The 15,016-nt window shown below is 38.0% G+C and overlaps 1 protein-coding gene across 1 annotated transcript in view; it reads right to left on the bottom strand.

Moving 5' to 3' along the window:
* Positions 1-5,791: 5,791 nt before the first annotated feature.
* WNT2 (Wnt family member 2) overlaps positions 5,792-15,016 on the bottom strand; it is a 211,256-nt gene continuing 202,031 nt past the window's right edge. The window contains 1 exon segment of the mRNA XM_053719772.1: positions 5,792-6,021. Coding sequence (XP_053575747.1) covers positions 5,792-6,021 — 230 coding nt within the window.

The following is a 15,016-nucleotide window of genomic DNA, read 5'->3' as shown; positions in this document are numbered from 1 at the left end:
TTTTCTCTTTTACACCTAGTTGAGCTGTTTGTAATTTTTCTCAATGTATCAAAAGCCTCCGCCAGTGTATTAAAAGTTTGCGCTTTCACTGGAAACCTGTAATAAGTTATCACTTACCGGCTTCTAATACTTTCTATGGGACACAATACTATTTTTGGTAGCCGAACCCTGGCTGACGATATTGAGGTATAACGCACCATCGGAAGCAGTCAATAAACGAAATTGCTTACGACAGCATATTTATCAGTTTGCAACCTCTCGCAAACCTAATTGCGGCTTAATGGAAATAAGCCCACAGCTGGTATTTTTCAGGTCAACAATGAAAATGAAGCATAAATATAACTAAAGATATCATTTTGAAACTTCTTTTAATTGGAATTGTAAACCAATGAGTATTTAAAATGAATCCTAGTAGATTAAAGGGACACTAAACCCACATTTTTCTTTAATGATTCTGATAGAGCATGCAATTTTAAACAACTTTCTAACTTACTCCTGTTATCAATTTTTCTTCGTTCTCTTGCTATTTTTATTTAAAAGCAGGAATGTAAAGCTTAAGAGACAGTCCATTTGTGGTGCAGAACCTCTGTAATGCTTGCTTATTGGTTTGCTAAATGTAGCCAGCAATAAGAAAGTGCTATCCAGGGTGCTGAACCTAAAATGGGTTGGCTCCTAAGCTTTACATTCCTGCTTTTTAAATAAAGATAGCAAGAGAACAAAGAAAAATTGATAATAAGAATAAATTAAAAAGTTACTTAAAATTGCATGCTCTTTCTGAATCATGAAATAAAAAAAATTGGGTTTAGTATCCCTTTAAGTTGCTAATTTATGCCGTTTATTTATGTTACTTTATGCTAATGAGCACGACCTTCACTTGACTGATACAAAGAGAGAGTGCCATACGGCTACAGATTACCTCCGTGCTTCTGTGATGCCGCAATGCAGATGCCAGTGTGGGACTTCACTTGCTAATCTCGGTATGCATGAACTTTGTAAGCAGGTACAGACAGAGCTGCTCCACCATGTTGGCGTTCTCTACACTGTAAAGTTATAATCCACACATTACGCGTTTCACCCCTCCCACTTCTGGGCTGGTCTTGAGGCTTTGTCAGATGTATGATGATACCACACTCCGTGGTGCTTAAATACTTATTCTGTTACAATGTTAACCAACCACTTGTTACTTTGTCTTAAAGGGACATTACATTTCCTTTATCTGGTATTCCATGTTAAGTATATGTACATACAATATAAAGGCACAGTGGGGTTGACACCAATCGTGGACAAATTGTTAGTGTATAATGATAGCAGCATAATAATATACAAGACATCTTAAAATAAATACACATATGGGTCCTGTACATGCAAAACGCCGCATATGACGTATTCCATAGTATTAAATAATATAAAATACTTAACATTGTTAATATTACACTTAAAGATTCACAAAAAACAGGCATATTCAATTTTTTCATTGAGGCCAAGAGGGGACAATGTATTAAGTCTGTACATCCAACGTGACTCATGCTGGAGTAATATTTGATCAATATTGCCTCCCCTCCTTCTAGGCCTAACATGTTCAATTCCTAGCACTTTCAATTGTGTAAAATCAGAGTTATGGAGCATTTGGAAATGTCTAGCGACCGGAGTATCCTGATCATTGTCCTTTATGCTGTCCCTATGCTCCCTAACTCTGTCTTTCAATTCCCGTGTCGTTTTTCCAATGTTAAATTTTGGACACGAGCAATGTAACATATAAATCACATTCTTGGTATTACACACAATATTTTCATTTATATGGTAAATTTTGTCTGAATACTGAACACAGAAATTAGATGATTTTACAATACATTTGCAATAAACACAATGACCACAAGGTTGACAGCCTTTTACAACTTGAGATTTAGTTAACCAATTTTTGGGAATCTCCTTTTGAAATTCACTGTGCACTAATCTATCTCTGACACTTTTAGCAGTCATTAAGGATATTCCGAAATCTACTTAGCCCCTGAGATATCGCTGGACAGAATATGCCAGTGTTTATTAAGTATGCCACTGAGTTTATTCCAGTGGGCATTATATCTTGTGATTAGGCAAAACTGGTTCTCAGAAGCCTGTGAATCACTGTTTTTATACAAAAGCTGACTTCTCGGTGTGTGTCTGGCCCTAGTCCAGCCTTTACGTTTCTGTCTTCTTGAATAGCCTCTTTGTAAGAACCTTTTAGCCATTTCAGCTGCCTGCTCTTCAAAATCCTTTTCAATAGAGCAACACCTTTTTAATCTTAAAAACTGTCCTACTGGTATCCCATTTTTAAGGGCTTTTGGGTGGTGACTAGATGCGTGTAACAAGCTATTAGTTGCTGTATCTTTGTGATAGACTTTGGTCTGTAACCTGCCATTGTTTACGCTTAATTTCAAATCAAGTAAAGTAGCTTCCTTGTCACTTATCTGATACGTCAAGTATAGATTCCTATTGTTGCTATTAAACTTATCTACGAATTTACCCGCAGACTCAGCATCACCTTTCCAAAGTACCAGAATATCATCCACAAAACGCAGCCATAGGGCCACATGCGCCTCCACCCATTGGTCTAAACCTTGGAAAACATCTACTGTTTCCCATACACACAGATGTAAACAGGCATAGGTAGGGGCACATGCCGCACCCATTGCTGTGCCTCGCAGCTGTCTGTAGTACCTACCATCAAACATGAATATGTTATTTGTCAATACAAATTCTAAAAGCCTAAGTACTAGGTTGGTGTTGTCTCCATATTCCTCTCCACGCAACAAGAGAAAGTTCTTTGCTGCTTCCAAACCCACCTTATGTGGAAAGGAGGAATACAATGGCTTCACATCCAACGTGAGTAGAAGCATATCTGGGTCAATTTTAACTTTATCCAGTCTCCTCAGGACGTCCCCTGTATCCTGCACATACAAGGATAATTCTGTCAAGAAGGGTCGTAGATAGAAATCAATATACTGTATCTACTGATCCGTTCAGTAGGTCCACCCATGCCAGACACAATGGGACGTCCCGGGGGTTTCTTAATGCTTTTGTGCAATTTAAGTATGCTGTAAAATGTGGGTACAATAGGATGTGGATTGACAAGAAAATCAAATTCTTTTTTGGTTATATTTCCCTGTTCTCTCACACTATTTAACATGTTAAGAGCTCATCAAATGATCTTTCATACATGAGTCTAGAGACCTCTTCATATTGTTCTTTTACATGAAGTTGTCTTAGGACTTCCTACATATAATCCACTTGATCAAGCTTACCCATTAGATATTTAAGAGCCCTTTTTTCATGACTAGATAGATTATCACTACTATATCCGTTATACCTATGTTCCCTACATCTTGTTCTACACACCTTACAAATGTATGTACACTGGGTGAAAGAGATAATTGGGGCATATAATTAGAGGATGGTTTAAAATTAGTCTGTTTTGGGTAGCTAGTTTCACCAGTATGTTCCTCCTGTTCCTCTAACAAAGACACCAGATTGTTAATAGCTACAGCATCTTGGGTGTACCCAACTTCATCCTTGCCAGATTTATTTCCCCATATCTTTTTAAGGATAATTTTGCTAGCATATAAGTTAAGATCTTTCAAAAATTCAAACCTATCTAGCCCATTTGTGGGACAGAATGATCAGGATAGTCTGGTCGCTAGACATTTCCAAATGCTCCATAATTCTTATTTTACACAATTGTGCTAGGAATTGAACATGTTAGGCCTAGAAGGAGGGGAGGCAATATTGATCAAATATTACTCCAGCATGAGTCACGTTGGATGTACAGACTTAATACATTGTCCCCTCTTGGCCTTATTGAAAAAATTGTATATGCCTGCTTTTTGTGAATCTTTAAGTGTAATATTAACAATGTTAAGTATTTTATATGAATACTATGGAATACGTCATATGCGGCGTTTTGCATGTACAGGACCCATATGTGTGTTTATTTTAAGATGTGTTGTATATTATTATGCTGCTATCATTATACACTAACAATTTGTCCATGATTGGTGTCAACCCCACTGTGTCTTTATATTGTATATACATATACTTAACATGGAATACCAGATAAAGGAAACTAAATGGCGTAATGTCCCTTTAAGACAAAGTAACAAGGGATGGTTAACATTGTAACAGAATAAGTATTTAAGCACCACGGAGTGTGGTATCATCATACATCTGACGAAGCCTCAAGCCCAGCCCAGAAGCCCATAATGTGTGGATTATAACTTTACAGCGTGGAGAACGCCAACATGGTGGAGCAGCTCTGTCTGTACCTGCATACCGAGGTTAGCAAGTGAAGTCCCACACTGGTATCTGCATTGCAGCATCACAGAAGCACGGAGGTAATCTGTAGCCGTATGGCACTCTCTCTTTGTATCAGTCAAGTGAAGGTAAGCCGTGCAGTGTAAAGTAGAAACCCTTAATGCTATGTTCATACAGTATATGTTGCTTGGCTGGAAGTTCCTTAAATAGTCCTATGTCACATACACAAGACCGGACGTATACCCTGTTACTGGAGAGTGTGAATACACTTTAGCGCCCGGATTGAAGGAGAGTACAGGAACGGTATATGTCTATACACAACACCGGAGAGTGTTTTTACACTATGTGTCCGGAGTATTCTATGGACTGTCAGGTTGCCGGCTCAGCTCATGCTAGCATGTAGGGGGGGATTTTGTATTGTATTTATATTGTGGAGGTCATTCATCTGGCTCACTTTTTATCTGGTATATAATATTTTATAATTGTAAAGGCAGACCCGGTGTCTTTACCACCTCTTTAATAAACGTTTGGTTTAAGCGACATCCAGTGCAACCTTGTCCTTCTTTGGTTCTTATAGTAATATATAGAACTCTATATTTTCTAGTGGCAATTAATTATTTGGGACTGTTAGCACGGATGAATCACACATATATAGAAAACTATCTGAGTGCCCCCTGTTTTTGTAGTTATTTTTGAGAATTAGAATATACACAATTTTCCAAATTAAATTACATGAAAAAGGCACATAATAAATAATGAAAACATATTGCAAAGTTATGCATAACTAAACATTTTCTAAAAATTTCTCAAGGTGTGTTGGTTATATGTTTGTTTTTTGTTTGTTTGTTTTAAATAAAGCTGGTTGGGGAAAAAAAATCTTATGGAGTTTACTGTTCCTTTAACTATTTAATGACACAAAGACTGTATGTTCAATTATCAATTTATTCAACAGTTTGATTTTTCTTGCTAATGTCACATTTGTTTGGTTCCCATTATTTCTGCTATAAGATTTATTTTTCCTTATATACATATATGTATAGGACAAAAAAACACACACTTAAAACAATTTTGTAGTGGCTCCTTTTGCACTTGGGCCTAGTGGTTTCTATGTTGTATGCCCCTGACAGGACGTATTAGGCAGCATATTGCTATAAAGAAGAATGTATAAAATATGGCTTTGGTATACACTTACAGTTCTATATACAGAACCTATTGGTTAAATGGTGACACGTTTGCTTTGGTATATTGATAGTTATTTTGCAGCACATACATGCAATATTGCTCAGTATTATCACAGAATATTATTGTAAATATGTTTCTTAACAATCACACAAATATATATTTATATATATATATATATATAACTCCACTTCACTCATAAATTATTATAATTTAATATTATCTGACTCTATTGTGATTTACTAATCCTTAATAAATGCCATGAAGAAGATTATTTTTCAGGTACTGCAGGGATTCTGGTCCAGAGTGCTTTAATGTTATCTTATCATGTTTTGTCTTTCCACGTGGCACCTTTGGGCGATTTGCACGTGTGCACGTCCACAGTTTCTAGGCAGTCCTTGCAGCGCACCGCACAGCACCAATGGAATTTGCATTCACATTTCACCAGTTTGGTTATGCGAGCTGTGTCATATCCTCTCCCACAGCACAGAACCTCACAGCTATCCATTCCTCTTGAGGTTTGGTTGCAGATCCTTCCAGCCGTCCCCACTGAACCTGTATATTGTGAACAAAATGGTGTTAACACACGTTAGTTACCATAATCTGGCATAAACTTTAAAAAAGAACAACCAGATATAGGTAATATAAAATAGTTTCTTAATATGTTAAATAACTTTTAAATACACAGGTGAAATTATGGTTTGGAGCTACAAGCATTGCAGTGCCTGACCAAAACACTGTGGTGAGCCAGCCAGGAGCGGCAATTGTACAACCTGCCAATCACCATCCATATTGTGCACAGGAATGAAAAAATTTACATGCACTAACGAATCATGTCATTTTTGTACATTAGTATATTCTCTGAATTGTTTAACCTTTTAACGCCGTTATGCCGTTCTATTCCATCATATTTATACTGGGCTTTAAAGCCGTTATGACGGAATAGAACGTCATAACAAACGGCTGTCCTGAAGCCTTCTGTGCTTCAAGGACTTGATCGCGGTCTGGAGGGCGTTCCTAGGGTTGTAGGGACGCCCCCCAGATGCGATCCAATAATTTCAATTTGTCTACATCGGAACAGGTGTTCCGATGTAGACACTTTAACCCTGTCACGAAAGGGTTAATTGAGTGAATCTTGGATTGCTCTGTAAAATGGATACAAATGAACAACTATTTGTTTTTAGCTTCTACTTATGCAAAAAAATAATATATATAATATATATATATATATATATATATATATATATATATATATATATATATATAGTATATGCATTTTATATAAATAAACAGTGCGTTATCATATTTGATATTAAGGTAGATAAATGTTATTGACTAAATTAAAATGTTTTTAAAGAGTTATGGAATAGTAAAAACGGCTTGAGTAATTACTGTTGGGAATATCACTCCTGGCCAGCAAGAGGAGGCAAAGAGCACCACAGTTAAACTGCTAAGTATCACTTCCTTACCCACAACCCCCAGTCATTCGACCAAAGGGAAATGGAGAAAAAGGAGTAACACAAGGTGTAGAGGTGCCTGAGGTTATAGTCAAAAGAACAACTGTTTTAAAATAAAGGGTGGGAACGTGGATTTACCATATCCGGAAAGAAATACATTTATCAGGTAAGCATAAATTTTGTTTTTCTTTCCTAAGATATGGTGAGTCCACGGCTTGAGTAATTACTGTTGGGAGCCAATACCCAAGCTAGAGGACACGGATAAATAGGGAGGGACAAGACAGGCAGTCCTAAACAGAAGGCACCACCGCTTGAAGAACCTTTCTCCCAAAAGCAGCCTCAGCCGAGGCAAAAGTATCAAATTTGGAAAAAGTATGTAGAGAAGACCAAGTTGCAGCCTTGCAAATTTGTTCCACAGAAGCTTCATTTTTGAAAGCCCAAGAAGAGGAAACAGCTCTCTCAGGAGGCTGCTGTCCAGCAGTCTCATAAGCCATACAAATTATACTTTGTAACCAAAAAGAAAGAGTAGTAGCAGTAGCTTTTTGACCTTTACATTTCCCAGAGAAACAGACAATGAGGGCAGAGGACTAGCAAAAATCTTTAGTCGCCTGTAAGTAGAATTTAAGAGCACGTACAACATCCAAATTATGTAACAAACGTTCTTTGGAAGAAGGATATTAGGACACAGAAAGGGAACAGCAATTTCCTGATTGATATTTCTATTAGAAACAACCTTAGGAAGGAAACCTAACTTAGAAGAACTGCCTTATCGGCATGAAAAATAAGATAAGGGTAATCACACTGCAGAGCTGAGAGTTCCGAGACTCTTCGAGCAGAAGAGATAGCAACAAGAAACAAAACCTTCCAAGATAACAACTTAATGTCTATGGAATGCAACGGCTCAATTTTGGGTCTCTGCCCACTGAAGAATCCGAGTAACCTCCTTCATGGCTAAGGAACTCCGAGTTCCTCTCAGAGGTTATGATGTCTGACTGGAACCTGATAAACTGGGCTGAGGACAACTGAGGCCAAGCCAATAGAACATTGTTCATCGCCCTCAACTCCAAGATGTTGATGGGAAGAGCAGACTCCTCCCGAGTCTAAAGGCCCTGAGCTTTTAACGAGTTCCAGACTGCTCTCCAGCCCAGCAGGCTGGCGTCCGTGGTCACGATCACCCAGGAAGGTCTCGGAAAGCATGTGCCCTGAGACAGATGTTCCTGAGAAATCCACCACGGGAGATAATCCCAGACGACTGATCTAACTCTATTCTCTGAGATAGATCCACATGGTCGCCATTCCATTGTCTGAGCATGAGCAACTGGAGAGCTCTCAAATGGAATCGAGCAAAAGGAATGATGTCCGTGGAAGCCACCATCAGATCGATTACCTCCATACATTGAGCCACTGAAGGATGAGCAGTAGCCTGAAGAGAGAGGCAAGAGGAAACAATTTTGTTTTTGTAGCAGGGGAAAAGGGAGCTTTTTTCCAGATTCACATTCCATCCGTGGGAACGAAGAAAAGACAACAATATCTCTGAGTGAGATTTTGCTTGTTGAAAAGATGGCGTCTGAACTGATATGTCGTCCAGGTAGGCTGCCACTGCCAAAAAAAAACCCAGAACCTTTGAAAAAAATCTGGGAGCTATGGCTAGACCAAATGGAAGGGCCACAAACTGGAAATGTTTGTCCAGAAAGGCAATCTTAGGAATCTGTGATGGTCCCTGTGAATAGGAACATGAAGATACGCATCCTTTAGGTCTTTGGTTGTCATGAACTGACCCTCTTGTACTAAAGGAAGAATGGAGTGTATAGTCTCCTTCTTGTAGGATGGAACTTAGAGAAACTTGTTTAGACACTTCAAGTCTAGAATGGGATGGAAAGTTCCCTCTTTTGTGGGAACCACAAATAGGTTGGAGTAGAACCCAAGACCCTGTTCCTGCACTGGAACTGGAACTATTACTCCCATGGAGGAAAGATGTTGTATACATTTCAAGAACGCCTCTCTCTTTATCTGGTCTGCAAATAATCTTGATAGAAGGAATCTGCCTCTGGGAGGAAAAGTCTTGAATTCCAATTTGTAACCCTGGGATACTATGTCCACAGTCCAGGGATCTGTGACATCTCATATCCAGGCTTTAGAGAACTGAGAAAGTCTGCCCCTCCACCTGATGCGATCCCGGATCGGGGGCAAACCCTTCATGCTGATTTGGAATCAGCTGCAAGTTTATTTGATTGTTTCCGCTTGTTACAAGACTAATTGGGTTTCCAAAAAGACTTGGATTGTTCCTGCTTGGAAGAAGAAGGGGAAGGCTTTCCTCTGAAGTTACGAAAGGAACGAAAATTACTCTGACGTCATTTAGGCCTATTCTTCTTATCTTGAGGTAGAAAAGACCCTTTTTCCCCTGTAATACCAGAGATAATTTCTACCAAACCGGGTCAAAGCAAGGTTTTGCCCTTGTAAGGAATCACCAGAAGCTTGACTTTAGAGGAAACTTCCACAGACCAGGATTTCAACCATAACGCCCTGTGGGCTAGGACAGCGAAACTAGAAGTTTTAGCTCCTAGTCAAACAACCAGTAAAATGGCATCTGCAATAAAGGAATTGGCCAACTTAAGAGCTTTAATCCAATCCTGAATTTCATCCAAGGAAGTCTCTACTTGAAGAGAATCAGACAATGCAGCAAACCAATAAGATTACTCACTAGTCACGATGGCAATACACACCGCAGGTTGCCATTGGAGACCTTAATGAATATAAATCTTTTTCAAATAAGCCTCCAGCTTCTTGTCCATTTGATCCTTAAAAGAGCAGCTATCCTCAATAGGAATAGTGGTTCTCTTAGCCAGAGTGGAAATGGCCCCTTCAACTTTGGGTACAGTATACCAAGGGTCTTTAATGGAGTCCTCAACAGGAAACATTTTCTAAAAAATGGGAGACGGGGGAAAAAAACACCCCTGGTTTCTCCCATTCCTGTTAGATAATCTCCCTAGCACAGTCCAGCACAGGAAAAACCACAGAAGTGGAAGGTTCATCAAAGAAACTTTTAAGTTTTCTAGATTTCTTACGAGTGACAACGACAGGGGTATCGGAGTCATCTAAAGTAGCTAAAACCTCCTTTAACAATACACAAAGGCGTTCAAGCTTAAATCTGAAGGATACCACCTCAGTCTCAGAAGAAGGAATTATACCGTCCGAGTCTGAGATTTCACCCTCAGAAAGTCCTGATGTATCTTCCTCATCAGACTTATGAGAAAGGGCAACTTGGGAAGCAGAACGGAGGACAGGCACCTTACTTTCTAAATTTCTAGATTTCCTCTTGCGTTTTCCCTGTAATCTGGGAATGGCAGCTAATGCCGCAGATACTGCTAAAGATACCTGGGCAGCAATTTCTGATTTTAAATAAACTCCACTAGGAGTTATAGAGGAACTGCAGGGCACTGCATGTGAAGCCATTGCGGCTTGGGACATAGCATGAGAAAGCTGAGGTATTATTTTAACAGCATCATCTTGAGAGACATTAGGTTAAAAAATGTTACCTTTATTTTGCAAGGTTTTCTTGACACATAAAAAACAAAATTACATAAGAGCTGCAATTTGTGCATCTAAACATAACAAGCATGAATTCATGAGAGTAGGCTCTTGCTCTATATCAGACATAACAGTAAATAAACTTGTACAGAGAAGTTTCAAAGATTTTAATGTTCAATTAAAGTAAGCTAAGGAAAAAAATACACTTTTTATTTTATCCCACATTAGGATCGATCCCCAGCTAAAATTATGTGAGAAAAGATAAGAAAAAAACATTTAATAAACATCAAATAAACTTCTAAAATACCCCTCAGTCAACCCCACACCTCAATTACTGAGGTGCCTTACCGCTAACAATTAAGACCGGATCACCAAGAAATGGAGAAAAACAAGCGTTTTCCTCAGAAACGTTATGAAGTAAAAACGGTCATGTGACCGCAACTGCCGAGCTCAAATTACTGCTGCGACACAGAGAGGCACTAAAAATAGCTTCCCGGTACACTGAGTACCAGAAATAACCGATTTTTCAAACCGGACAGTTTAAAATGTTGCATTGTTTTATTTTAAAGCAAAGGGGAAATCAATAAGCTGCTAAAATAGAAAAGTCAGCCTTACTTTCAGTTTAAACTTCAATTGTTATATCAAGTAAATATGTGTCTGAAAATAAAGCCTAATAAAAACATTTTACCCATTCTTTTTAAAAGAGTTTAAATGCTAGTCTCACGCATGCTACAGTGCCTGCTTCATGCCCCAGTGTAACCCATAAAGAGGATTATCTATGTCCCAATAAAAAAGCAGTGTCTTTTAATTTGTTAAGTGCATGGTCTCCCCAACTGGAAGAAAATGCACTTACCTGCTCCGCTGTTTGGCATGTAGACAGTTACAAGGTATGAGAAGACACAGTTCTGCACAGAGACCTTTGAAAAAGAAAGAACAGAGTAGCCAACTCTGGCTTTCTAAACTAGGGCAGCAATTGTTAGGAAAATGCAGTAAGTACCTCTTTACAAGTTCCTAACTGCTTTAAAGCCACCACTACCTACTGCAAGGAATGATGTGGAATACGGCTATACCCCAAAACTTGCTTGTAGATGAAATCAACATTTTTCTTCAGACACCTAAACTTCATCTCCTCCATGCACCAAAGGCAAAGAGAATGACTGGGGGTTGTGGGTAAGGGAGTGATACTTAGCAGTTTAACTGTGGTGCTCTTTGCCTCCTCCTGCTGGCCAGGAGTGATATTCCCAACGGTAATTACTCAAGCCTTGGACTCACCATATCTTAGGAAAGAAAAGTAAATACATCCCCAGTTTCCAGACAGAATACATAAACAAACTAAAACATATTTTATCCATTCAGAATAGATATTTTACAAGAAGGACTCATCATATACCTTTTCATTACACAGAATATTCTTAGTAAGGCAGAAGGCCTTAAAGGCTTATTTATATAAATAATGCGAGCTGTGCAACTAGGTGCATTTTGCTTTGAGTGAAACTAAAGTGCTGGGCACATGTGCTGTTTCACTATATGAGCACCCCAGAGAAGCTTACTCCCATGATTAATAATGAATCAGGCTAGGTGGCATCTGATTGGCTCCAGTATCTGATGCCTAATTTGAGGGGGAAAAGAAAATACTACAGTAGGTCCATCTAGAACAGGAGTTTTCAAACCTGTCCTCAGGACAGATTTTCAGAATATCTGAACTGGAGCACAGGTGAAATAATCAGCTGATTATTAAACATGGTTGTTAACCTGCTGTCAACCAAGGTAATACTGCAAATCTGGCATGTTAGGGAGGCCAGAGGACAGGTTTAATAACTTCTGCACTAGGGGATGGAGAAATAAAGCAAGTGGCGTAGTGGCACAGAACAAAACTGTGAATTATAAAATGAATCAAAATGATATTAAATTATTCATTGATCACATATTTAATATATTGCATGTATGTGCTGCAAAAATGCACCTTGAGATTTTTATATAAATGTTTAGTTATGTGTAATAAAACAACTTTTCAGGGTATTTCCTTATCTATATTGCCCCTCTTTCATGTAATTTAGTTATTTCTTATTCTCGGAACATGAAAAGCACCCTGCTGACTTCTCAATGCAAACTCTGTTTTATATATATATGTTCCTTATTGGCTTTAACTGATACCAACTGCAAAACAGAGTACCTTATACTAACTTTATGACTGTGATTAGCCTTGTTGTCTGCTCACCAAATAAGTCAAATGGTGGGTGGAGTTTGGCTATTAAAAAATAACTGCAGTAAAAACGATGTTAAAGGGACACTGAACCCAAATTTTTTTCTTCCGTGATTCGGATAGAACATGCCATTTTAAGCAACTTTCTAATTTACTCCTATTATCAAATTTTCTTCATTCTCTTTGTATCTTTATTTGAAAAGCAAGAATGTAAGTTTAGATGCCGGCCCATTATTGGTGAACAACCTGGGTTGTTCTTGCTGATAGGTGGATAAATGTACCCATCAATAAACAAGTGCTGTCCAGGGTACTGAACCACAAAAATAGCTTAGATGCCTTATTTTTAATAAAATAATAAAGATACCAAGAGAACAAAGAAAAATTGATAATAGGAGTAAATTAGAAAGTTGCTTAAAATTGCATGCTCTATCTGAATCACGAAAGAAAAAATGGGTTCAGTGTCCCTTTAATTTTTTTTTATAAACTTTTAGACTTGGCTGATATGTTATTCTATAGCAACACTACTGAACTGTCTTCTAGTTACATGGTGTTCACTGTCCCTTTACACTCTAATTAATTAGAGCAGTAATATTTTAGGGCGCACTAAAAAAAGTTTTGAATGCATTAAGATGTTTTGACTAAAAAATGCAACCATCCACGTGTAATACCAAATTGTGCGCTATTATTTGTGTGAGGTTGTGCAAAAGACACTCTGCACTCCACTTGTAATCTAACCCAAAATGTTTTGCCACATTTATTTACTTTTCATTAGTCTGCTGCTTTAATTAGAAAAACCAACAACAATATATATATATACTTACAGTTATACTTAAATTGTAGCTTTTTTTGCAGTTAAAGTTTGCTACAGTTTAGCCAATTTAAATGGACAGTCCTCTTTTCAAAAGAAGACCGGATCAGAAGAGGCTGGCGAGGAAAGCTAGGTAAGTATAACTTTTTGGGGCTAAAATCTTGCAAATCTTTTTTTCCTAAGGTGTCACTCCATAGTGCAGAATTATGTAACATTATTTTTTACGTTTACTGTCCCTTTAATTTTAAGTAATAGGGACACTGTAGTCAACATTTTACTATGTTTCACCTAAAAGAGGTAATTTAAAATTGAATATATGTTTTTTAAAACCCATGTTCCATCCACTTAGGCAAAAACTCACTCCAGACCTTATTACAGCATAAAGATAGAGTGAAGACTGCAACAGCAGCAGCCAAGAAGTAGAGCAGTTCAGTGTAACCGATCAGGGAGAATTACAGCAGTGAAGATTTCTAAGATGGAAAACGTTTTTACTACATTTGTGTTATGTATATTCTTTACTGTTAAAAAACGATTTTTTTTTTATTTTACATTTTGGGCGCGATCCGATATAGATCGCAGTTTGCGGCACAAGCGAGGGAACCGGCGTCGCCCACAGTTTCAGCTCGCAACTCGAGCTATCCTATATAAGTCGCCGTCAGATGCTAACGTGCCGTAAGTCTGACAAACCAGCGATGTCCAGAAATCTGCGCAAGTACAAATTTCTGGCGTCGCCAGTGACTTGCGGCACGTTAGAAACTGCCGGCGCCTATAAAACCTGACTAAAGTCTAAAACACCCGCACTGTCTAACACGCCTCCCTAACATAGCCCGACAAGTCTAACACGCCTCCCTAACAAAGCCCGACACGTCTAACCCTCTATCCGCTATCCCCCCTCACTATCCTAACAATAAAAAAGCTATTAACCCCTAAACCGCCGCTCCCGTACCCCGCCGCAACCTAATAAAGTTATTAACCCCTAAACCGTCGCTCCCGTACCCCGCCGCCAGCTATATTATATCTATAACCCCCTAAAGTGAGCCCCTAACACCGCCGCCATCTATATTAAAATTATTAACCCCTAATGTAAGCCCCTTACACCGCCGCCATCTCTATTAAAATGATTAACCCCTAATTTAATCTACCTACCCCGCCGCCAGCTATATTATCTATATTAACCCTAAGTATATTATAGTTAATATAGGTATTACATTATATATATTAACTATATTAACCCTAATTATATTAGGGTTAATATAGTTACTATAGTATTTATATTAACTATATTAACTCTATCTAACCTTAACACCCCTAACTAAATTTATATTAAATTAATCTAATTCATTTATAAACTAAAATGTTCCTATTTAAATCTAAATACTTACCTATAAAATAAACCCTAAGATAGCTACAATATAATTAATAATTACATTGTAGCTATGTTAGGGTTAATATTTATTTTACAGGTAAATTGTTAATTATTTTAACTAGGTATAATAGCTATTAAATAGTTAATAACTATTTAATATCTACCTAGTTAAAATAATTACCCAATTA

Source organism: Bombina bombina, chromosome 6 (genome assembly GCF_027579735.1).
Source record: "Bombina bombina isolate aBomBom1 chromosome 6, aBomBom1.pri, whole genome shotgun sequence".
Classification (NCBI taxonomy): Eukaryota; Metazoa; Chordata; class Amphibia; order Anura; family Bombinatoridae; genus Bombina; species Bombina bombina.
This window is presented reverse-complemented; position numbering and strand designations above follow the sequence as displayed.